The sequence below is a fragment of the Chelonia mydas genome, chromosome 7 (assembly GCF_015237465.2).
Source record: "Chelonia mydas isolate rCheMyd1 chromosome 7, rCheMyd1.pri.v2, whole genome shotgun sequence".
NCBI lineage: Eukaryota > Metazoa > Chordata > Testudines > Cheloniidae > Chelonia > Chelonia mydas.
The window spans coordinates 104,121,795-104,147,402 of NC_057853.1; the positions used below are offsets into that span (position 1 = coordinate 104,121,795).

The 25,608-nt window shown below is 39.4% G+C and overlaps 2 protein-coding genes across 10 annotated transcripts in view; both read right to left on the bottom strand.

The window, feature by feature from the left end:
* Window positions 1-887: 887 nt before the first annotated feature.
* On the bottom strand, window positions 888-8,038 carry PSTK (phosphoseryl-tRNA kinase). Its single transcript, XM_007053064.4, has 6 exons — window positions 7,618-8,038; window positions 5,797-6,088; window positions 5,293-5,491; window positions 2,770-2,845; window positions 2,117-2,210; window positions 888-1,858 (listed from the first exon to the last, which is right to left on the bottom strand). Exons 1-6 carry the CDS (start codon window positions 7,831-7,833, stop codon window positions 1,659-1,661), a joined length of 1,077 nt encoding a protein of 358 aa, XP_007053126.3. The 5' UTR covers window positions 7,834-8,038; the 3' UTR covers window positions 888-1,658.
* A 2,677-nt stretch (window positions 8,039-10,715) lies between these two features.
* The window catches only part of LOC102938157 (disintegrin and metalloproteinase domain-containing protein 9), a 41,841-nt gene continuing 26,948 nt past the window's right edge, over window positions 10,716-25,608 (bottom strand). For 8 of the 9 annotated variants that reach the window (XM_037905815.2, XM_037905827.2, XM_037905820.2 and 5 more), the window contains 9 exons: window positions 25,269-25,464; window positions 25,007-25,112; window positions 23,138-23,312; window positions 21,684-21,764; window positions 20,306-20,411; window positions 19,043-19,175; window positions 17,238-17,304; window positions 15,164-15,216; window positions 10,716-13,100 (listed from right to left, as the gene is read on the bottom strand). In XM_037905815.2, the coding sequence (XP_037761743.1) occupies window positions 13,019-13,100; window positions 15,164-15,216; window positions 17,238-17,304; window positions 19,043-19,175; window positions 20,306-20,411; window positions 21,684-21,764; window positions 23,138-23,312; window positions 25,007-25,112; window positions 25,269-25,464 (999 nt within the window). In that variant the 3' untranslated portion in view covers window positions 10,716-13,018. Of the gene's footprint in view, window positions 13,101-15,163; window positions 15,217-17,237; window positions 17,305-19,041; window positions 19,176-20,076; window positions 20,214-20,305; window positions 20,412-21,683; window positions 21,765-23,137; window positions 23,313-25,006; window positions 25,113-25,268; window positions 25,465-25,608 lie in introns of those variants that run through there. The other variant, XM_043550497.1, reaches the window with a different exon arrangement.

Consider the following 25,608-nt stretch of genomic DNA (forward strand, 5'->3'; position numbering starts at 1 on the left):
CTAGGCATTGCCCCACCCATCTCCCCAGAGCACGTCTACCAAGTTGGACAAAAAAACAGCTGAGGATGAGCACGCTTGTCTTCCCCAGCATACCTCCGAACAACGCACTGCCCGTTGATTAATGCACTAACCTGGGATGTAAGAGACCTAGAGTCAACTCCCTGCTCTGCTACACTTGGAGCAGAGACTTGAATCCACATGTTGCACCTCCCAGGAGAGTTGCTCTAACCACAAGATCATATTCTGGGGTGGGTCAATCTCCCCTGTTGAAGCTCTTCCACTTCGTATAAATAATAATTTGGGGAGCCAGGAAAAGACACTGAGTCTGTAGCCTGGTAGTTCGGGCATTCACCTGGGATGTGGGAAAGTCAGGTTCAAGTCCTTGCTCCAAATCAGCAGAGCATAAGGATTAGAACCAAAAGTCTCCCTGCTGCCAGCTGCGTGCACTAACTGCGGCATAAGGTTTTTTTCTATTACTGTTCCGATTCAAGGGGATAAGCAGCATAGTGCTAGAGAAAGCTATACTAGCATAAGCAGCAGGAAAACTTTTAGTTACAGGGCCTGAATCTTGCCTGGCTTAATATTAAACACTTTATTACCTCTACTATTAATTACCTAAAGTAGCCAGACACTGTCTGTTTTTCAGGGAGCGACAGAATACCATTTTTCTCTCCACACAGTGCAAGTGTCAAGTCTAGAAGATGCATTGCTGCAGGTTTGATTTGATCTCTGTTGCCAAATATTGCAGAGTAGAGAGCATGCAAATGTGATACACATTGACCGTGTGTTACTTAGACAGAAAGGCCCAGCAGGTGCAATCAGTTATCCACATTACTATAACAAACAACAGCCGTGGAAGACAAAAGTCAAAGGGTACAACAAAGATATCCTAATACAATCTCTTTATTAATATTACCTAGCATCATGCAAACATTAACCAGTTAATGTAATACTGTGTGTACTGACTATTAAATAAGACAATTTATAATTTCCTATAATTTCTTACAGATGCTATGATTCACGCTATTGTTATGCAGGATGATGACTGTCCCAATAGGAATGATGACTTTAATAATATAGGACGATGTTAATTACTGAGCCCAAACAACATTTGAGACCAGATCTTTTCTACCTATGTACATCATTGTTGCCTAGCTATAAACACTTTGGAAGAACAAAGGATTGGGAGGAAGATTTGAGCTTCTATTATTTGTTCTATGGAAAAAGGGTAAGTGACATTGAAAAAAAGAAAAACTGGGCTAATATGAGATGGGAAAGGAACAGAGAGATGGATACATGGAAAATCTAGGAAATACAGAAGCAAGGACGAAGAACATTAAGGATGGAGGAGCAGGGAAGGAGTTCAAAGATTTGCACCAAAGATGTTTTAAGAGACACAGATTAGAATTCAGGGGACTACAGCTCCAAAATCTCTTTCATCTTCAAAACGCATTTCTTCCTATTGTTGGCCTGGTCTTAAAAATGAAACACCTGAGTTGTTAATGTTTTTTTGGTTTCATAACATTGTGACAGAAATGAATTTATAAATTAACATCAACCTCCACACATGGCAGCAGTGGCTTCCTCAGATAACTTATTCAGCAGACGGCGAACACTATCACGTTTCCGGCATTCCTTACATTGAAAACACAGTGTGCTCATTTAAAAAAAACCTTCATCGCTACATTGTCAGTCGCTTGTTGGAATGAAGTAATGACATTTGTTACAAATTCACCGCTTGGCAGACAAAATTGATTTTTTTGATGATTCCCTTGTCGTAAATCTTCCAAAAACTCTGCTTTAAGCTTATTAAGTTCTTCTGCCAGAATCTTCATCTCACTTGGAAGTATATTTTTATCTAAAAGAAAAATAAAACTATAGTTTTATCTTCACATGCCTGCTAAGTTTCAAAGAACTAGGCCCGGGTCCTGTAAACCCTTAACTTTAGTGGGACTTCTCATGAGAATAAAGTTTCACACGAGTTTTACTTGCAGGACCCTAGGGTCTAATCTTATACTATTTCATTGTATGGGTATTTCACAGTTTCAGCCTTATGTTAGTTACCAGTTGAGCTATATACCCGTGGAGAATGACAGTTAGAATATGCCATGCATACCTTTCACATCCTTCATTGTTTGAGAGACAATTCGTCTGAAAGCCTGATCAGCTTGGTGGAGAATACTAGCTGCACAAATGGCTCTGTCTGTTTCCTATCCAAGATCAAGAGAAAGAGTAGAAATGCATCCAAAAATGTTCAGTTTCTTTAGAATTTCACCCGCTTCTGTGTGTCCCTCTCCTACTGTATGTAAGTAAGTATTCATGATTCAGGGGCAGATTATAGCATTTAGCCACAGCTTTGTGTTGGGAGTAGCATGGAAAATGCACCATGGCATTACCTCATGGAATGTGTCTGCTTTTCCCCAGTACAACTATCTGTATCACCCCTTTAAGGGGGGCAGCATACGATTTCCCTCCCAATGCGGTCAGTCAGTTGTGGGAGGCATTATCTTAACTACTGTAGAACATATTCAAAGCTTGTTAAAATGCAGTCCAGATGACTTAATTAAGAATTTGTGGCACAGTCACTATTTTTCATAGTGAAAACTCATTCTGTACACAGTCTTTTTCCTCTGTGCTTTTGCAAGCAAGAACTGTGGAAGGAATTTCTCATTTTTAGACACCAAGGTGAACAGCACAACTAAAAATGCACAATTAAGTCTTTCAATATAATCTGCAGGAGGGTATTTGTTTAAAGACAATTAGTACTACCTTTTGCTCAGTATTTTCCTCAATTTGTTTCACTGGATTTTCCAAAGCAGTAATCAACAAATTAATCACCTGCAAACTAAAAAACAATGTTATTGACACCTTTTCTCTCATTTTGTAAAATCAACATACAATGGCACAAAAAACCCCAAACAGCTGATTCTCAGTAAAGGTTGCAAAGTAAATAACGTAAATCTTAGACAAGACAAGGGGACAAGAAGAACATCACAACAACAAAAAATACACATTACAAATTATGGAAACTATCACAACTATCACTTAAAGTAAATTACATAAATATGTTATTACTATTACAGTTCCAAAATTCAGTTAATGACAGTACTGACATTTGAAAACTCACCATACTTATTCCTAATAACAGTCTTAACTCTAGCCCAAAATACTGACTTACAAACTTTTTCAAAATACACACAATGAATTGTATAATTTGCCAGGGTAAAGAGATTTTGACATATTAAATTGTATAAATCAGGTTTTGATACTTAAAGTAGTACGTCAGTTTTTGACATTTTATTTTATAAATTTTATGGAATAAATAATTTATGATTAGTTGAGATAATATCTTTGTTCTTTATATCTATGTAAATGATCTTATACAAGAGATATTGTTTAAACCTATATCTATCTAAAGTTTCAAGTGTTTAACTTTATTTGACTTCAGTGAAACTTCTCACATGGATACATTTATTCACATGCATAAGTGTTGGCAAGGTCAGCCACAAATCTGTACCATAATTAGGGCCCTACCAAATTCACGGCCATGAAAAACGTGTCATGGACCATGAAATCTGGTCTCCCGCCGTGAAATCTGGTCTTTTTTGTGCTTTTATCCTACACTACACAGATTTCACAGGGGAGACCAGCGTTTTTCAAATTGGGGGTCCTGACCCAACAGGGAGTTGCAGGGAGGCCACAGGGTCATTTTAGGAGAGTCGTGGTACTGCCACCCTTCCGTCTGCGCTGCCTTCAGAGCTGGGGAGCTGGAGAGCAGCGGCTGTTGGCCAGGTGCCCAGCTCTGAAGGCAGCGCCCCGCCAGCAGCAGCACAGAAGTAAGGGAGGCCATGGGCAGCAGACGACCCAGCCACTGGGGCAGGCTAGCCCTCGGCCCCTCGCCTTGTGCCTGAGCCCCCTCTTCTCCTCCTCCCTGTCTGCCCCCTCCCCCGCAGGAGCCCAGAGCACCTCCACCATGGACCCGGGCCCCCGTGTTGCAGCCACAGTGCCCTCAGCCCTGGTGCCCCAGGTGGCCGCTCCCAGCCCCAAGTGGCCACCCCCAGTCCTGAGTGGCCAGGCAGCGCAGCCAAAGCGCCCCCAGCCCTGGGCCAGGTAGGTAGTGTGGCCCCAGCGCCAGCTGCCCTGAGTCCCTGCGGGAAATAGGCCGGCCAGCCCCAGCCAGCCAGGGTCAGGGCAGAGTGTGGGGAGGGGATCTGGGGGCGGAGCATGGGCTGTTTTGGGAGGCACAGCCTCCCCCTGCGTACGATACCCGACGCCCACATGGGTGGCAATACCATACCATGCCACCCTTACTTCTGTGCTGGCAGTGGCTCTGCCTTCAGAGCTGGGCTGCCAGCCAGCAGCTGTCGCTCTCCAGCTGCCCTTCTCTGAAGGCAGCACCTCCAGCAGCAGCAGTGCAGAAGTAAGGGTAGCAGTACCGCAATCCCCTCCTACTTAACATTGCAACCTCATCAAAACTCCCTTTTGGGTCAGGATCCCTACAAGTACAACACTGTGAAATTTCAGATTTAAATAGCTGCAATCGTGAAATTTACGATTTTTAAAATCCCATGACGATGAAATTGACCAAAATGGACTGTGAAGTTGGTAGGGCCCTAACCGTAATAAGAAGTTATGTAATTTTGGTTATGATGATCATTGCTTTTCATCCCCAAAAAGGAAATTGAAACTCTGTTTCAACTGAAAATCTCAACATGACCTCAACTATGGCGCCATCAGTGTCTGTCCAGATCTTTGTGGAGAAAAAATATCTTAAAGGATTGTGATTTGGGAAAATTAATAAGAATCAATTAACATGAATAATTTTGTAAGGAAAAGGACACCATCTTATTCCTTTCACTTTTGTTTGTTTTCACTATCCCCACTGTAGAAATCTGCAGAGAATTACAATTGTTTTAAAAATATTAAAATCTAGCTGTGCTCTTAATAAAGGCATTTTAGCATCTTCATTAGAAAGCTGTTTTCCCAAGAATATAAACAAAAACAAAGCTTAAGAAGACTGTGCAGAAGCATTTTTTGCATGCATGTGTAGAACCTTGTTAAAAATAGGCACAAGCATCCTTTTAAGCCTGCTGTAGAACCACTATCGGCTCAGGCTCTCAAGTTTTAAAATATTTTCTATGTGCAATATGCATTTATATCAATTCCCTGGCTTCCAGAAATAGCTCTACAGAGTGTGTACAACATACTGCACATACGTAGTGCATGAAAATTGCTATTTGCCTCTCTATGAAAGCAAAGTATATAAAGGAGAACTTTAATATCACAACATACTTATCTTCTGAAGTGCATTCGACACTTTTCAGAATTAGGCTATTTTGTTCCCACGTGTTTTTCTCAGGATTTGGTACTTCTATTTTTCTTGCCATTAGACATATGGTCTCATCAGGTAACGGCTGACTTCTCAGACAATTCCTCTGTAAACAGGTCTCAAGTGGACAGTCTAAAAATAACTGGCAGAAGCCCAGTGAATCTAAAAGAATTTCACAAAATGTTTGCTTTGAAGAAAATAGTAATTTTAAACTGCTAAACTAATGCTTTCTGAAAACTATGTGTGTGAGAAATAGAAAAATTTTACATAAACTAGAAGTTGCCTATAAGGCAGAGAAACTAGTCTGAGCTTGTACTTTATTTTTAAATATTTTAGCCATTTAAAATGTATTTTACCATTAAATAACTTCCAAAATGGACTAAATAGTTAAAGTTCACTGAATCTGCAGAATAATTATTTTGCTATAAAACCTGGAACTAATGCATGTAAAGGACAAAAAAAATTACATTTGCGAGCTAGCTGGTATACTTCATATCTCATGCTTTGATAATAAAAGTTGTCATCCAAAACAAAATACAATGGTCTGGAAGTGGTCGTATTTATTAAGTAATGACAAGATTTGGCATCATGTATTTCTGAAGATATTAATCCTTGTTCTTTGAAACAGGAAACAAAACTTTTCCATGTTGCTTCAGTTCTGTTTGTTGGAGCACACAAATGATCTCCATTAATAAGAGCATGTAAGAAGTGTTCAAGGTACTTTAACAGTTCATGTCGGTACAATTTCCAGCAAGACAGCTATGAAAAAAACAAAATATTTCACATTTAATATTAACGTTTAATTTAACAAATACTAACTCCCGCCCCCTACGCTTCTCATGTTCCTTCCAGTTCTCCCTTATGACCGTTCTTGTGACTCCTTTCTTCTTCAGCCTTCCACTTTCTTTCATGCTGCCTACTACTCACACCATAGCCTTCCAATTCCATATAAGTCTATCACTTTTCCTCCCCCATGGCCACCTTTGTGGCAAAAGCCCTTATTTAGCACATGTTTAACATCAGGCACATTCAACATGTTAAGCACATGTTTAACATCAGGCATATGCTAACATGCGTTTGCTTAATAATGATTTAAGCATGTGCTTAACTGCGTTGCTGAATCAATGCCCAAAGGTTGATCGCCTCACACATTTTTATGTCTTTGTGCTTGAACGGTGTGCAGTTGTCAGGTGTTATATCTATTTCAGTTTGGATACAAGCTCTTCAGCCACAGAACTTGGGACCATATCTACATGGCAACATTTTCATGTACTTCAAAGGAAGGAGGCCTCTTGTTGCTGTCTTTAATTCACTCATACTTAACATATGGCAGCAGATTTAACACTGGCTCATACCTCAATATTTAGACTCCGGAGTGAGGTTTGGGTAGAATTTTGACATTACCGCTGAATTTCTTTGCTCTTGTGTTTAGGAAATAAACACTTAGCTAAAATGAGAGCTGCTGGGCAGGGACAATTGTGGTCCCTCTGTGTCTAAAGTAATTGATTATCGTCCCCTCCCATAGCAGTTGGGCTCTGGGTGTACTCTGTAGGGAAAGGCAGAAAGAGAGGCAAAACAGTGGAAATGCAAGAAATGGGTCAGAAGTGAAGAGCTGAAGGAAGAGATGGTAATGGGCTGCAGGGCCTGTGCCAAGTGCTCACAATGTCCTTTGAGTTCAATATAAATTGCATATGCTCAGCCTCTCTCAGGATTTGGCCTTGGCTGGGGGAGGGTAGGACCACTTTTAAAGCTCTGCCCTTGGGTCACCTTCCCCACTAGCTTTCCCCCAGAAGAAACGCCCCCCCCCCCCAGTCGGGGCAGAAATTCCCAGGCTCAGCTGTGAGCCTGCTCTGCGGTCAGCACACGATGGGGACACAATAGCCTGGTGCGTGTGTCACCCCGTTGAGCTCAGAGGTATCAGGAAGAGCAAGCGGCCCTCTGAGGAAGAAGAGGGGGAGTGCCCACACAGTGGCACTCGTGGGTTGAAAATAACCCTGCCTTAGACAGTACAGAAGGAGCAGTGCCTGGGATACAGTCTGCATCTGGGGGAAGACGAGGAGGGACGATACAGCGGAGGGGCAGTGCCCGGGACACAGCCCGCCCTGAGTGGAGCAAGGCCAGCGCACATGCCGCCAGTCGCTCAGGCCCGAGGAGGGGCGTGGCGGACACCCACCCGCTGCCAGCGCAGCTAGCAATGGAAAGGTTCCACGGCTGCGCAGAGCAGCGCTGGCGAATAAAGGGGAGGTCAATCTACGTTAACCAATAGGAAGGGCAAAATCTGTACTGACCAATGGGTGTTGTTCTACGAGCCCCACTTCTGTCTCTGGTTGGCTGAAGGCCTCCTGCGGAATGAGGTCATCGTAGGTCAGGAGGGCGCAGGCGCAGTCTGGGGTCCCGCGCCGCCGCAGGCTGTGTTTCAGCGCCCGCGCCAGAGTGGACTTGCCCGCTGCCGGCAGCCCGCACAAGACGCACACGCCCAGCCGCCGGGCCCCGGCAGCCTGCATCGGGGCGGGGCAACTGACAGCGAGCGGCTCCGTGTCGGGAGGCGAAGACTCGGAGGAGCGCGCGGCCCCTTGCGCGTGCAGTTGTCAGCGCCTGGCACGCCGCCCTTTCAAAAACACGCATGCGCGCTTGCAAGTGTGTTGCCTAGATGCGCACGCGCAGTGTCGCTAGTTTCCCATCCCATGGAGCGGGGCTGGGCCCATGGTCATGCCCGTGCAGACACTCGGGAGGCCGCTGCGCCTGTGCGGGGTTCGCGTCCCTCTGCTCCCCGTTCAAGGCCGTGGGGAAGAACGGCGGTGAAACGCCCCCGCCTAGGGCGGCGCTTGGGGGGAGCCTCGGGGCTGCAGGGGCCCAGCGGGGGAGCGGCCCCCCTGCCGGCAGGTGGCCCAGCCTCGCCTCGCGGGCTGCCCCATCTCCCGGCCCCGGCCAGTGTTGGATTTTTCGGCTGTATGAAGTTCTCCTTTCCATCGATCGGTCTCCTTGGTTTGTGCAGCTGGAGGCGAAAATAGCCCTTGCCGTGCAATGGGAGCTTCCTGGCAAATCTTTCAGTGCTTCCCCAGCACTGTACATCTCACACTGCTTTAGAAATACTAATTCTCACAACACCCTGGTGAAACCGCTATGGTAAGCCAGAGGGGGTGGAAACCAAGTACAGAGAGATCCACATTGTAGTCTTTGTAGTCTTCCTGAAGTGAATGAGGCTACTTATCAGATTGAGAGCAGGTTTTGCCTTACCTGACATGGATCCCGAGCCCGCAAACTTAGCTGTATTGATGGAGCCCTGCACAGACATGGTGCTCCACTCGTGTGGATGAAACTGTGGGGATAGGGGACTGCGTTAGGTCAGCTTGCAGGATCTGGGCCCTTGGTTAAGATCCCAAAATGTCTGCAGAGCCAAAATTAGAACTGACCAGACCTAACTGCCCTCCTCTGCTTAGTAGGATTGACTCGCTATGTGGCCTCTACAATGAATAGATGCATATAATGTTACTATGTCTACAAAATACCAAGTACAGTATTTTCATGGATGGTATTTTTGTAAGTGGTGAAATTATTGTCCACATGTTTTTAAAACCTGAGATCTAGTCAGTCTCCAAAAAAATGAGTTAAATGTTCTTAGGTGTATTCTAGTTTACATTAGAACTTGACTGAAGTTAACAAAAGAATGGCCGTATTGGGTCATCCCAAAGGTCCATCTAGCCCAGTATCCTGTCTTCTGACAGTGGCCAGTGCCAGGTGCCCCAGAGGGAATGAACAGAACAGGTAATCATAAAGTGATCCATCCTCTGTTGCTGATTCCAAGCTTCTGACAAAGAGAGCGTAGGAGCGCCATCCCTGGCCATCCTGGGTAATAGCCATTGATGGACCTATCCTCCATGAATTTATCTAGTTCTTTTTTTAGCCCTGTCATAGTCTTGGCCTTCACAAGATCCTCTCACAAAGAGTTCCACAGGTTGACTGTGTGTTGTGTGAAAAAATACTTCCTTTTGTTTGTTTTAAACCTGCTGCCTATTAATTTCATTTGGTGACCTTTAGTTCTTGTGTTATGAGAAGGAGTAAATAACACTTCCTTATTTACTTTCTCAGCACCAGTCATGATTTTATAGACCTCAATCATATCCCACCTTAGTTGCCTCTTTTCCAAGCTGAAAAGTCCCAGTATTATTCAGCTTTCCTCACATGGAAGCCATTCCATACCCCTAATCATTTTTGACAGGTTTCAGAGTAGCAGCCGTGTTAGTCTGTATCCACAAAAAGAAAATGAGGACTTGTGGCACCTTAGAGACTAGCAAATTTATTTGAGCATAAGGTTTCGTGAGCTACATCCGATGAAGTGAGCTGTAGCTCACGAAAGCTTATGCTCAGATAAATTTGTTAGTCTCTAAGGTGCCACAGGTTTTCCTTTTCTTTTTGCTAATAATTTTTGTTGCCCTTTTCTAAACCTTTTCCAATTCCAATACATCTTTTTCAAAATGGGGCTACCACATCTGCACGCAGTATTCAAGATTTGGGCATAGCATGGATTTATATAGAAGCAATATATTTTCTATCTTATTGCCTATCCCTTTCTTAACGATTCCCAACATTCTGTTTGCCTTTTTGACCGCTGCAGCACATTGAGTGGATGGTTTCAGAGAACTATCCAAAATGACTCCAAGATCTCTTTCTTGAGTGGTAACAGCTAATTTAGACACCATAATTTTATGTTTTCCAATGTGCATTACTTTGCATTTATCAGCACTGAATTTCATCTGCCATTTTGTTGCTCAGTCACCCAGTTTTGAGAGATCCTTTTGTAGCTCTTCGCAGTCTGCTTGGGATTTAACTATTTTGAGTAGTTTCCATCCTCTCCTTATTAGGACATAGAAAATCTCCTAAATTAAGTGGGTTAATACCAAAGTCATTTATTTCATTTGTGAATTACCACAGGTAGATGGCAGTAGTGGTCCCCCTACTGTACCTTTTTCTTAACCACTTCAGTTAAAAAAAAAAAATTCTGTGAAACATTATTATATATCTTGGAGACATATTTTCAAACAAATGCTGTTAAATAAATTATCTTACCATTAATTCATTTTCCAGAAGTTGTTGCAATTAGAATATATTTGCCCATTGTAAAAAAAAATGTACCTACATTATACTCAGAAAATGATAGATATGTAAATATTTTTATTTTTTAATGTTACATGTTTCACAAGTATTGATTTACAATACTCAAGCACTTAAAATAAGATGCTGTAGAGAAAAATTCTTCTGTCAGTACGACAGAGTATCTTGAACAATACATTTGTAGTCTTTGGGTGAAGGATTTTGGTTGGAGCCCATATATAGTGATTTTATCCATGCAAAATGTGCATCCCTAGGTATTTTGACAGAAAAAACACACTTTCACAGAACTTTAATACTTTTAAAACAAAACCAAGAACAAACATTTCCTTCTGTGATTTTAAAAGTATACTTCTATTTAACTTCATACACTATTTTATTAATGTACATGGATAATAGGATACATTTTTATTTATGTTTAATATGGAGGTTACTGAAATTCTAAGAGATACACTCTGACTCTATTGCTTGAGTCAATTCACTTAACAAGGTGGGAATAACAAAATGCTCCTTGAAACACTGGATAGTATTTCCATAATAAATTAGATGTGTGAATGCTATTATAACCAATATAGGTATAAACCATCAATTTTTATCCAGACTTAGTTTGAAATAAATTACAATGCTAGTTTTCAGTAAACATTTTTTTCCGTATCAGAAGTACCAGTACAAATGATTTACTGATTCCTGATGTATATACACTACTAGAGTACAAAATTGACAACTTTTATATTTCTTATATTCAGAAAATAAAGGTACTATTAAATATGCTAACATTAACAACTTGTACTAAGATACTGCCAGCATGTCATACTATTATTATTAAAACAATAAGCAATAGGTTAACAATCGGCACACATTTAATATAACTAAGAATAATGGTTGCCTTCCACAGACTGAGAAATTACAAATGGAAGAGACTTAGGTCATCTAATCCATCTCCTTGTCAGTGCTGAGTTTTGTTTTTCTACAGTATATTTTCTGTTTCATTGTCTGGTTCAATTGTAAAATGACAATAAAGGGGTTTCCACTGTTCCTTTGGGAGATAAATCCATAAGTTAATAGATTTTAGGATGTTAGTTTATGCCCCCAAGATTCACACATGAAGCTGGCCCAACAATCATAGATCTCACCATTCTATGTGAAAGAGTGTCTTTGCTATAGTGCTCCCTTCCCTAGGGAGGGGTGAGTGAGCACAGAAAGCAGCTCAGGTAACAGTGAGACCCATGTTGGGAGGGGAAAGGGATCAGAGAAATGTACATTGTTTCCCCATCAGCCTTATTGGAAATTCCTCTGAGAAGAACAGAACAAACTCAGTTCTTACGGAGCTTTCCTTCACCTTAGGTGTCTCACACAGACTCAGGCGGGAGGGATATGGCCCACAACTGGGAAATCTTCCTGATATTCAGCCTGAAGTGTCCTTTGGTTAATTTTATTTTATCATTCCTGTCACTTTGAATCACCTTTAACATTTTCTCTTTTTCCACTGTATTTTCACCCTGGATATATGTAATAGATTCGCCATGCCCTCATTCCATTAGTTGTCCATTTTGCCAAACTCTGTGCAATTTTAGTTATTTTCTTTTAAAACTCCTTGCTGATAGTGTCACATTTAGAACTACAAGACTATAATGTGTTCATTTCAGAGCTGATGTATTCCTAGAAATCTCAGATTGTAATTACCAGTAAACATTTAATATGTAGTTAAGCAGCTAGTCTTTTTCCTGACATGTATTGTAAATAAGGTAGTACACAAGGATATGTATAATAAAGTAAAAATTATTGCTGAGGCTACATTCATTATTTATACCCATATTCTCTTCACCAGAATTCTTTTGTTTATTTGTAATAGTTGAGTTTAAATGTAATATTGCTAATAAGTATCACCACTGCTCCAGCCCCAAGACATTGTGTAAAAGGGCTGAAGTGGCATAAAAGAGCCCTAAAAGTCTTGGTTCTGAGGCACTCAGAAGACAGCCGTAATGCTGCCTCCCAAGGATCTCTTCACAGACCCTAGCGTAAGAGAGCGGTGAGGTAGGGCTCCAGCACAGTGGTCCTGCAGAGATGCCAGGCAGTGCCGCTTCCCACCAGACAGCCCAATGAGGTTGTCATAACTTAGGCCTCCAGAGCTGTCTGAGTTACACAAGAGCCTCAGAGAGGCCTAGGATTAGGAAGGTGAGTTAAATCCATCTTAAACTCCCCCTCTCCCTGGCTGCTAGTTTTGTGCTGTGCCTCAAAGTCTAGGTTGTGGAAGAGATGATTATTTGTACATATTGTAGGTAAGAGTTGGGCTCTTATGCCTTCTGATAAAAAAGGCCTGGGAGGAGCTGGGCACCTGTAACTTCCACTGAAGTTGAATGGTAGGTGTTCATCTCCCCTCAGCATCATGCCTTTTCTGATGAAACAGTCTATTTTGTTTCAAAGGTAGTTCTGACTCCTAGGACTGCAAGATTGAGACTTTCATATAACAAAGAAAAAAAGAACAATTCTAAAATACTTCATTAATTTACCTTTGCAACATTTTTTTTCAGTTTACTCAAGGCATTTGTCTGAATTTGTGAGGACTCCTAAAAATGGCTTTCAGACAACAGGTCTGGGCGGGACAGGTGGTCGCTGATGAGATCTTGAAGGAGCTGCAGGAAACTGATTTTGTATTGGCTGCCTAAAGAGTGAAAAATACTTTTAGTGCATGTTTGATACCATATTTCAGGAGCTGAGAAAGATCATTAGTATCAGGAAATCTACCTATCCACGTTATTTCTCAAGGTCCTGTTACAAAGGTGTTGAATCTCCCATTTTAAAATATTTTTAATGTTAGTAATTATTTACTATTAATATTATGGTAGCACTTAACAGGCTTTGTGAGATTGCAGCCCCATTGTGCTAGACACTGCACATACACATAATAAGAGACAGTCTCTTCCCTGAAAAGCTTACCATCTAAATAGAAAAGACAAACAAAAGATAAGAGTTGTAACATAGGCACAGAGAAATACTTCAGACCTAAGGTCTTTGATTGCATCTTGGCTTCTGAAGTACTAAGTACACTTTGTCTGCTATAAGTGATAATAATCCAAAAAGCTGGAGTATCTTGAGCTTAGATATGGAACCAATTCTTTTATTAACTTCAGTGGAAGCAGGCCCCACATTGTAGTTATTAACGTTTTCTTTTCTGGAATTGTGTGTTATTTCAGGACCAACTTTCTACTGGAAATTTCAGAAAATTTGATGGTACATTTTTCTCTACAATGATGCAGCCATGTACATTCTCATTCCGAAGAGGTTGTCAATGGCAACATTTGTGACTGATATAAGGCTGAAAATACAACAATATTTCATAATTCTCTACTGTAGAAACCAGTAAAAAGCATTTAGCACCAATGAAGATATTAATATACTGATACGTAAAGATGGAAGAGGAACTGTTTTGAGAGGTTTTTAAACAGTACTGCTTCAGCATTCCCGCCCCCTACAATATTACCTCAAATGCTTTTTAAAAACAGTTGCTCATTTTTTTTTTTCCTCAAGAACTCTGTTTATTTTTGCACTTCTTTTGAATGCTGAGGTGGCTGTATATGATTTCATCTTTCATAAGGCTAATATCAGACACCTACCACAATAATCAGTCTACAGCCTCTAGTTTGGTTTGTAAGACATTTAAACAAATTACAACTTGCAAGGGAATTTGTACATCCACACGCATTTAGTGTTGAGCAAACCATTCCCACAATTACAGAAAACTCTGGATGACAGTTCTTTGATGACGTATCCTCGAGGATGGCTATAACACAGTAAGGTATTAAGGAATAAGAGTCAGTAACACAAGTGTTTTGTAGCTACCCAAACTGCGAAAGCATGCATTGATGTGATGAGTCAGTCATTTAAGACCACTCAGAGAATTAGGCTGATGGAAATACGAGTAGGATGGCCTAGGTAGCTGGGCTGGGCACATACCAGATGCACAGTGGGCAGGAATCCTTCCCACTTTCCCTCCAGGCCACAGAAAAGTTCAGCAGCCACTCCAATGGCCTGAGTAACCTCTCCAGCGTGTTCTCTTTCCCCTGTGAGGATCCTTGGGTCAGGTTATCTTTTGAACATTCCAGTCTCTATTTTGCTATGCAGAAAGTGTCATGTTCCTGTACTAGATATGGACTGACTACAGAGCTTGCTAATACATACCAGATACGTTCATCACAAGATCCTTTAATGCTCTGACAATGCTCTGAGGTTTATTTAAATAAGATATTTTACAAACAATGCCACCTAGCATTGGAACACTATAATACAGTTTAGTGTTCTATTACAGGAAGTTCACAGGGAGCTACACATGGCACAGTCCAGGAGATGCACATTCCCTACATGGGCCCATGTCATCAGCTCCCCACCTTGCATAACAGAAACATTGGTGCTGTTATCTATGCATCCTTGGTAGCCGGCTGGATTTGCTTCTTAATGAAGAAAAATATGTCTCTAGTATAAGACCATCTTGATAGCATTGTGTGACTTCAGAATGACGACAAGAAAAGATTTTTGAAAACTTCTCTGCAAATATATAAACACTAAATATTGCCTATTTTACAATGTACAAAACACTGTACAAAAGCCACTAGAGAAGAGAGCTAGGAGTGTGCCGGATTTACTAGCCGCTTTACGCCCTTTGTTTGCGATGATAATGCAATGAACACATTTTTAAAAAATACAGTAAAAAAATTTAAAATTACAAACCTTGGAGCAGGAAAATGCGATATTGTAAAAATCCCAGAATTGGTTGTTGCAGGCTGAAAAAGAGAGCAACAAGTATGAAATAAAAAGAAGTTACAAAAAACCCATTAACACTAGACATATCTTTGAAAAAACACATGTGGCTAATTATTAATTATTAATAAATAAAATTATAAATATACTATTGTAAATCTTTAACTGAGAACACTATATACATTTGTCAAAAATAGCAGAATACTTAATACCATTTTTTGACAAAATACCTCAAAAATTATGACAAATCCTTTTCAGTTTTAAGAGTTTAGCATTTAATAATACTTTGAATTTCTATAGAAGTATCTAAGGATCGCAAAGCACTTTGCAAATAATTTATCAAACCTCTCAATTTCCTGTGAGGTAGGAAAGCATTATCATCGCTATTATACAGATGAGAAAACTGAGGCCCAGGGTCTCACACAAAGATTGTGGCACTGCTGGGAATAGGAGCCAGATCTACTGTGCTTCAGCTCCAGAACTTTCTTTCTCCTCTACAAACTATTACTTTATGACTGAGTGTGTAGCAATTGCCATTAGAAAGTGGCAGTCTGCCATTTTCATGCTGATCTACAGGGAAAATAGGTATGTATGTCGGGGTCAGATTATCTGCTCATCCCCAAGGCACTTTGAAAAAATTATAATATCAAAAGGGGCAGCGGAAGGATGTCTGGGAAATGAAAAGCATGGTATGGAAGAGATTAAAAGCCTTTGTGTGAGAAGTATGAAGAGTAGGGGCCTGTGGCGTGACCACAGGATTGGGAGCCAGGAAATCTGGGTTCTATTCTGACATCTACCCCAGATTTCCTGAATGATGCTGGGCAACTTACTTAACCTTCTCCATGGCTCAGTTTCTCTATTTGTAAAATGGGATTACACTCACTTAAATAAAAAGGAGGACTTGTGGCACCTTAGAAAATAACCAATTTATTTGAGCATGAGCTTTCGTGAGCTACAGCTCACTTCATCGGATGCATACTGTGAGCTGTAGCTCATGAAAGCTCATGCTCAAATAAATTGGTTAGTCTCTAAGGTGCCACAAGTCCTCCTTTTCATTTTGCGAATACAGACTAACACGGCTGTTACTCTGAAACCACTCGCTTAAATACTGCACTGGAGTGTTATGAGAAGTAAAAAGTTAATATTTGCAAAGCTCTATAAACAATTTACTATTAAATGACGAGAGAACTGAACACAGAAAAAGGAAAGAGAAATTAGAATGAGAGAAAAGACAAAAAACAGGAATAAAGAAAAGAACAGAGAGGGATTTGGGGAAAACACTGAAGACAGCAGACACAAAACTTAAAGGCATTGGGGCAAGTCCTCAACATCATGACTATAAAACAAACACAAACATTTCAAAATGACACCAGCTTTTTTTTTTTTTTAATGGATAGTGTGCCAGGGAGATGGGAAGGAGAAAACAAAACTGTGTGTTCCAAACATACTTTCCTATTAATTTAGTTTATTTTTAAAGAGGTTTCTTTAGCAAGGTCACACTTCTACTATTTTGCTTTATTCCCTAATTTTAAAATCCATGAAAGTTTCAGAGCTTTTTTTCATTTTCTCTGCAAATTCTTCATATTTGCTTAGCATTTCTTATTTATTTTTGCCAGAAATGGACCTATGGGCTGGCTTGGCAATTGCTCTACGTGGATCACGGTTTAGGTCCAGCATTATTTGGGCTAGCAAAGAGCTCTGCAGACTGATGTTCAGTTCCTGTGGGAAGGAAGCACCTCTGGTCAGTACTAAGAGCACTACTGAGTGCTGCCCAGCTTCCCTTTGCTGAATGAAGGATCATGAGGCCAGTGGGTGGCAGAATCTCTCATCCTAACCCAAGCAATAATAAAATAGGCCTAAATCCTGAGTAAAATGGTGTAAATCCCTTCAAATGCCCTGTGATGTTCGTATGGCTCTAATCTATTGTATCACAAAGTCAGACCACACAGAAGTCCAAAAATGCACCATGATTTCTAAAGTATTGTAACTTAGTCGTCAGTGAAATTTATTCAACAGGAGAGAGTACGATCATACATTGTCTTACCGGATTATTTATAGCGTTATTCTGGTTAGGTCCATTATTTTGCTTTGGTTGCTGTGTATTGTTATCCCTAGAATAAAATTCACATAATCAGAAAAATTAATATAAATCTAGATTAATTACATTTAAGGAACAGTATGGCCCAGTAGCTAGGGCACTGATCAGGGGTTTGGAGATCAGGGTTCTTTGTCTGGTTCTGTCACTGTATGACCTTGGACAAGTCATTTACTTCTCTGTGTCTCTATTTCCCTTACCACCCTTTATCTGAATTGTCTATTTTGACTGTAAGATCTTCAGGGCAGGGACTATCTCCTACTGTATGTTTATATAAAGCTTAGTACCACGGGTGCCTCCAGGTGCTACTTAATACAAATATGACAATAAATGAATACAACATATATTAGAAAAGAATACTTGAGAAGTGAGTAGAGGAGAGGAACTGAACAGTTTAATTAAAACAAAAAGGTTCCTAAATAGCCACAAACTTTGCTGCCTGAGAAAAACACAAATGCATCGGGAGGCCAAATGTGTAGAACTACATGAACATAATTTAGGGCAACTTCTGGCCCAGTGTTTCTTTTCTTTTTAATCTTTATTTGGAGATACAGAATTTACAAGTGTGGATTTCATATATATATATATATATATATATTTCACAGTTTTAGGGTTTTCTGCATAATTTGTTTCTCACAGAAAAGGATTAATTAAAAAAAAAGAAAGTTCCAATACTGCACCTGATAATGTGTCTGCCTGCACACTGATTTAAATGGTGCCTTGCACATGCACAGTCCACTCACACACTATCAATTACAGGATCAGAGCTTAAATTTCTAGCTTTTTCCATTGTACAGATCATCTTCCGAAACTAACATTGGCTTTCTGAACCACTGCACTGTAACCCAGCCTTACAGAAAATTGCCTCCAGCCAAACAGCAGTTTCAGAGGATGTAAATATGGCAAATCTGAAGCAATGCCTATGATCTAATCAATAACACAATGGAATACAGTATTAACTTTTAAGTTCCCCTAAAGACCAGAGGATGAAATGTCACCTTACAATAACACTGAATCCACTCCCCCTTTTTCAAACTTTAACAGACCCTCAAATTAGACCTTCAAATGTTGATATAATCTCCCTTTACTTCTTCACTGCAACTAATTTAGTGCATCCTACCACCAGTCCTATACTTACTTTTTTCAAAATGTAGTAATTTTTCCAACCTATTCCAGAAAAGAAATGGACTGTATCTGTACTTTTTATCTGTCAAAACCCAGAATTAGTTTATTAATATTCTAAAGAAGTAAGAAGCAATGGGGGATCGAGTTTCCCCAGCTGGAAGATTTTATAACACAGACAGCTATAGTGAGGTACATTTGTGACTAGCTGCACTTAAAGAAAGACATGATACCATCCTTACATGACAAAACATAGAAGCTACAGATCTCTCTTTCTAATTTAATTTACGGAGATGACATTTCATTACCCTATGAATCTTGCATCGTCCAATCATGAGCATCAAATCTAGAGAAAATCAATAAATACTTAGGCAGATTCTCCCTTTAGGCTGTGGTTAGACTGGGTATTTTGACAACTACTTCCTACTGTTGATAACACCAGGACAATTCCACTGGTGGCAGAAGTGGTGGGAGCCCTAGTACAGACAAAGTCATCACAGGGGTCTGGCTTTATAATACTTGGTGACATTAAGACCTGCTCTGAGTAGCATTAGAACATGATATATCAAGTGATGAAATACTCTATTGTGACAAGAATGACATTGGTTGTGATGAAAATAAATTTTTGACACCTGTATCGTCTTCTACTTTTCCGGCAAAACCTTCTCTTTATTGCATCTCTCTTGATAAATGCTATTACGACTGCAATCAACACTGGAAGCACAAGCAGGAAAAATACAAGCAAGCCATCTCTAAGTGATGTATCTAGAAAAAAGCAATGCAAACAGCATGAGCTAATCATCTTGTTTAACTTCATTATGCAAACATTTTGCTGCTATATGAACCTTCTTGTTGAGAATGCTAAAACCTTTAAGTAATCATAGATAAAATTCTGACCAGCATACACACGTTAGTAGCTCCAATTAAGTCAATGTAACTAATAGTATAAATCAGACAAGCAGGATCTGGCCCCAAGATCAGAGGTTGCTTGCTTTTTTTTTTTTTTTTTTTTTTTAAGAGATGAAAGTAATGTGCTAACTTTTCTATCTTTTTCCACAATATTTATTTTTTCAAGATCCCTGAAACGGAAAAACACAATTTCACCTTTAAAAAAAATTATTTGCCTGCACATCCCAATTTTCAGTATTTCTGTGATTCAACATATTTTCTTCAGCACACTGACAAATCAAAAGTAGATTGTTTTTCTTTTCAAAATAAGAATTCAGTAACAGATAAAAGGTTTTTTATAAAGTTATGGATCAATTAGATTTTTATATAAAAAATAAAAAAGTGTGTAACATGCTCTATGGTATATATAAAAAGCAAGCAGGATTTGGCCCATTCTGCTTATCAGGATTTCCTAAATTTACTTAGATGGGTGGATCAAATCCTGAACACTTTATTCACATGCATGATCCTACCAATTCTTTAAGTGAATAAGGAGCACAGGGTTTAGCCCACAGCTGTAATCAACTTGAACTTTTGTGATGTAAACAGACTTGTATCTGTTTTTGTAATAATATATTTATTTTTGTGTTTTTATAAAAATAATGATTTCTAAACAATTAGAATATTTTTTTAAGAAAAAAATATCAGATTTGTTTTGTAGTACAACCTTACACAATATAAATATTGGGGCCAGATTGTGAGCAGGACTAAATCCCACCTTATCTCTCTAATATCCTGGCACTGGCACAGCTATAAGTACACTGCAGATAACTCCCTTTAAGTCAGTGGTGTTAAGCCAGCAGAGGATTTTGTCCATCCTCTGGGGTCCTGGTCCATGGCTGGGGCTCCTATGTGCTACCATAATATAAATAAAAAGGAGACGAAAGTAAGTAGTAGTTTATTTTATCAGACATTACAGTCAAACTGAAAGAACTTCAGCATCCTACCTATATGAGTTGGACCACTGTCAATACTGCCACCATAACCTGATTTATCACAGAAAGGAGGAGCCCATCCAGGATTGCAGTGACAATTCCCATTGTTGTTACACACCTGTGACCACACAAGATACCACAATTAAATAAATGTTTCGTAGCACTGAAATGTCATTTTTGCATTTATATTATTTAATTCTCCATATTCCATCTGAGAGATGGGAAAAAAGAAGGGTTCCATTCAGGATTGTTAACCAAGAGCCTGACCCAAAGTGCACTGCAGTCAGTAAAAGGACTCTCATTGACTTCAACTGGTTTTGGAACAGGGCCCAAATTCCATGCTTGAAGGGGCATTAGGTTCCAAGTCAAAATGAATTTCTTTACAATTGTCACTCATAACACCATAGATTATTTAGATGAAAGATTTATAAAATTGAATAACATCTTATGTCTATGGTAGCTGTACTCTTTTCTAAAGACTCCTTTTTTATCAGCCATATGAAGTGTTTTATTTGGAAGCCACCTCAGGCTACAGCCTTCAGACCTTTCTGAGCTAGTGGTATGTAAGTAGTACTAGCATGTACCTAGAAAAGTTTGGAACATTACAACATTTATGGTCAACCCCAGAGTGAGGGTTGGTTGTAGTATAAGAAGCTGAACCTCCTCAGGGTTACTCCCCTGAGAGTACAGTGACTCTCACAGATAATCCAGTTGAAGTTAATGAGACTCCATGTGGTCGCAAAGGGCTGCGCTAATGGATCCCTTTGTAGAATTGCAGCCTAAACGTGTACATTCATTTAGAACAAATCAGAACTGCCAAATGAACAAATCATATTTAGAGTTGTACATGAAGAACTGTGTGTGAAAACAGAGAGTGGTGGATAGCTGAAGGAGGGATCTTGGCACAACCATTTTTTCTCCTCCATTGGCATTCCCATACATTGTGAGTGATATTGCTGGCTCCTGTGACAGCAAAGCCTCTACAGCAATTAGCCCCTTTTCTCATTTGTCTTGCATAGAACATTGTTTCAAAGGAAAGCTTCTGGGTTTTACTATATCTGGATCCTGTTCTGATTTTTCACACAGGAATATTACATAATTCATTATATTTTCTCTGCAGAGAATTACATTGCTTTCAAAATTGGACAGCTCATCTAGTAATGTAATTGGATCTACTTTGCCTATTTCATATTAAATGTGCTATCCACTTTAGTGATGAATGTTTACAGTGCATTGGTAACAGGAACTATAGATACAAATAATGAATTTGACTTTTAGTACAGATTAGAAAAAACTAAGCATATGTTTCATTATTTATTTTATTTATTTAGATCTATTGCACCTATCAATAATCTCTAGAAGCCTAATGTAACAAAAACAATATACTTACAGCACGATTATTACACTTCTGCATTACATCGCAGTTGTAACCAAGCTCACTTGCATTAACACATTTAAAGTCTACACAGGCCTGAAAAATATTAAATATCTATTTTAAAAGAGCACTTCAACTACCCTAATATTTTTATACACATAAAATAATATATATAAAAACAGTAATACTGCAAAATGTAAGTGGTGAGAAACAAGGCTGTCTAAAAACACTTGATTCTTTAGAACTCTGGTTTAATTTATCACACATTTTCATGCACTAGGACATACTTTGATGGAAGTGAAATCAGAATATGAATCACTATTTATTTTAAAGCTTTGTTAAACCAAACAGCAGGCTTTATGGTACAGAGCTAATAAATACTACTTCTCTGTGTGTATGTATATATAAATGAACATTAAGTATGATTTATTATACCAATATATAGACACGCCCATGCACATACATACATATAAAACACAAAAAATCTATGAAGAACATTACTTCAGCTGCAAAGTTAAGCACTCAAAAATTAGGAAATGCCAGATTTACAGTTGCTCACACAGCCCTATTTCTGCTCCTTGTGTCCCTCCAGTGCACTGACTGAGGCCATGGTGCTGTGAAAAAATAGTATATGATCACATCATTAAAGCTTGTATCATAATGCATATATGCACAAGGGGACTGAATTAAGGTCGTGTGGAGAACCATAGATCTGGAGTCTCCTAACTTTTGAGTGTTTGACTTGGCAATCTTACCAATGTTCTTTTAATGCAGATTTTGTATATAATTTTGTATGTAATTTTCATTTTTTTTAGAACAAGATCAAATAAATTCTACATTGTTCAACGGTAACAAACTCCCATCAGCACAGTGAATCTTGAATGTTCAGCATTGCAGCAGAGTGCTACAACTTGTACCAACAACATATGCTGGCCATAGCAGACAGCTGTTTGACTGGGGAGGACATGGGTTGCTGCATCTAGGGGTGATGGGGAAGTGAGCTGGCTCTCTAATAGGAAGTGGAAAAAGCTGCTCTAACTGTAACCCTGTGTTCCCAATGCAATGTGTGCTGCCGGTGCTGCTGCTTCGGTGGTGGCCTGAGCCCTGCCTCTTTATTGATTTTGTCATGCTGCCAAAATTTTCCTGTGGAGTGCAAGGCAGAGAAGGGAAACAGCAATTTTTAACAATTCATATGTCAATTAAATCTGAATGGAATTTCATGGGACAAATAAAAGCCATTCCTGTAAGTCTGAGGGGATTCTCCCTGCTGAACATCAAAGGTTATAGTACACACAGACACTCTTTATGAGACAAGTATTTTGAGAGTCATGAGCCAATGTGGTTATGAGGAAAATTAAAATGTGGCTTAATGCTTTTGAAAGCTAAGGGTCTTATAGTAAGATGTATTAAAAAGAGAACTTTTCAGTAAGTGTCATGCATTCTGCAATAACTGCTGTGATCTTCCTTACCTTTCCTTTTCCACAAGCAGTTCCCTTTTGAACTTGAGCAGGATCAGGGATATCTGACCCTAGGTCAAAGTCAGAAGTCACACATGAAACACCATCTTGATTGCTGACAACACTAGAAGCAGGAAGATTTTCAAGACTGACAGATGTACACTGAAGTTTGCCACATAGACTATGTCTGTAATAAATGAATAAAATACAAATAGAAGGTAACAGGGAGAAAACAGACTCAATACAAAAATATTATTTATTAATAAATTCACACAATTTACACTATGAGCCAATAATTTTCTCTTGCTGGAAATCTCATATTCTAAGAAAGTTTTCCCTTCTCTTTTTCTCTGTATGTGTGTGTGTGTGTATCATATTTTATATATATTGAAGACTGCCTATTCTGAGCCTTTGGCACAATGTAATTTTGTGTGCCTGTGTGTATACAAGGTATTTCCACATTTGAGGGAAAAGAGGAAACATTTCTCTTGCAGGTTATTTAAAAAGAAATGGCATCTGACAGAAGCTGCTCAAATGCCTGGGATACGAGAAGTAATCCCTGTGGAGATGCATTAGTGGAGAGAGTCCTGTTGATGAAGAGGATTAATGGTGCCTGATAAATGTATTTTAGCATATGGCTCTGCAAATTATCAGATGGATATCACCATAATATATGTGTTTGTCTATGGGTATATAAACACACACATGCCCCTGCTATAGGCAAGGCCGGTAGCACGGCCTATTAAGGTTGCCCGACACTTCTCATTATAAGAACCTGTTTTCAGGTGCTTATAACTTTGCCAGACTTTAACATTTGGGCTGAAATTTTGCATGCTGGGTGTTGCCTCAGGTTGACATTTTTGGAAAAATTCTTACAAAAGGATTAAGCCATTTCCAAGAATGAGGCTAGGGGAAAATATATTGTTTTGTCCGCGTTAAAAAATTTCTGCAAGCTTTTATTTGAACAGTTTTAGCAGCCCCATGCTTTGTAGCAGGAACTTGAAATTTGGCAGGGGAGTGGCTTTTCTGACAGGGTTGTGCCTTTTGCCTTCCCTGTGAAAATTTGCCCAAATTTAGCCAAGTTATAAGCCTTGAAAAACAAATTACAATTCCATATGCTCAGTTCTATAGTGATGAGAACCACAGAAAAGTCCTTGGGGTCACACCCCAGGTTATAAAATTATATAATGCAGTGTAGTGCATAACTCTGGCCTTCCTATGTGGTTTTTTATTTTTTACAAGGAAAGGTCTGATGTAGGTCATCTATTTTAAAAATACATGTGATGATGGGCCAGACTCTCTCCTGTGCCAAGATCGGCTGTTTATGGCTACCTGATTCTATGCCTGATCTGCCCCATCTTCCATCTAAGTTAGGGGACCACAGGCTGATCTAGGGACTATATGCCATCTGAGAATTAGTGAAGCACAGCCTGATACATCCCCTCCCTCCCTCTGTGCTGTGCTGGGAGCGTGGTTGATGCAGGAATTAGGTGGGTCAGCTTTCTGAGAGTTCCTATCCATCAAGGGACCTGTCAGCTGGCCAAGTACTGACAGATTATAGCTCCTTTCCACGGCCTAAGCAGCACAAAAGGGCTGCTTCAGAGGCGAGAATCTGGTTCAATTCCTTCAAAAGAACATTTAAGTAAAGTTGAGTTTTATACATATTGTTTAAATTGGTTTAAGAAATTATTTTCATCAATTTAAAACAGACTAATAAAAAATTAAGATGAATGTAGGTAAATTTGATAACTCAGGTAGGCCAAAGTATTGGAGCATGTAAGCATTATCTGTATAAATATATACTCTATATTATGGTACTGTTTATATGAATAAATGACAGGAGGAAAGATTAGATTCAATTTATACCTGCTAGTCACTTACTCAATGGGACATTTATTGTACGTTCCACTTGACATTCCACAGTTTCCAAATCTATCTCCCTTCAAGTTGGCTACTTCAAAACAAATATCGGGTGCTTTTCTTGCCCCTAAAAGAACAATATCAAATTTTTAACAACTAATATATTCAATAAAAACAAATAATCCACAATGGCTATTTAAATCCTAAGTACAAGACAGAGCATATGAGTGAATTTTTCCTATTAATATGAATTCTGTTACACAGACAAATAGTTTAAAAATACCTTGTCCGTAGATAGATTCACACTGTGAATCAAAATTCTGGCAAACCCCACTATAGCAATATTCTTTCATGTTGTTACATGGGTAGCCATTCATGATATATACATCATCTGGGCAGTATGGGTATGTCCCATTGCAGTATTCAGGTAGATCACAGAAATTCATTTTTGGTCTACATTCCACTCCTGCCACTTTAAACTATAAATGGAACAGAAAGTTACTCTGATTTATTTTGCAATAGGAGAAATTCTAACACACAGGTATACAATGATTATGTGGTAGGTTCGGAAAGAAAATATGCTTGTAAATTTGAGAAAGATGAACATAGTTCTTCATATCAAT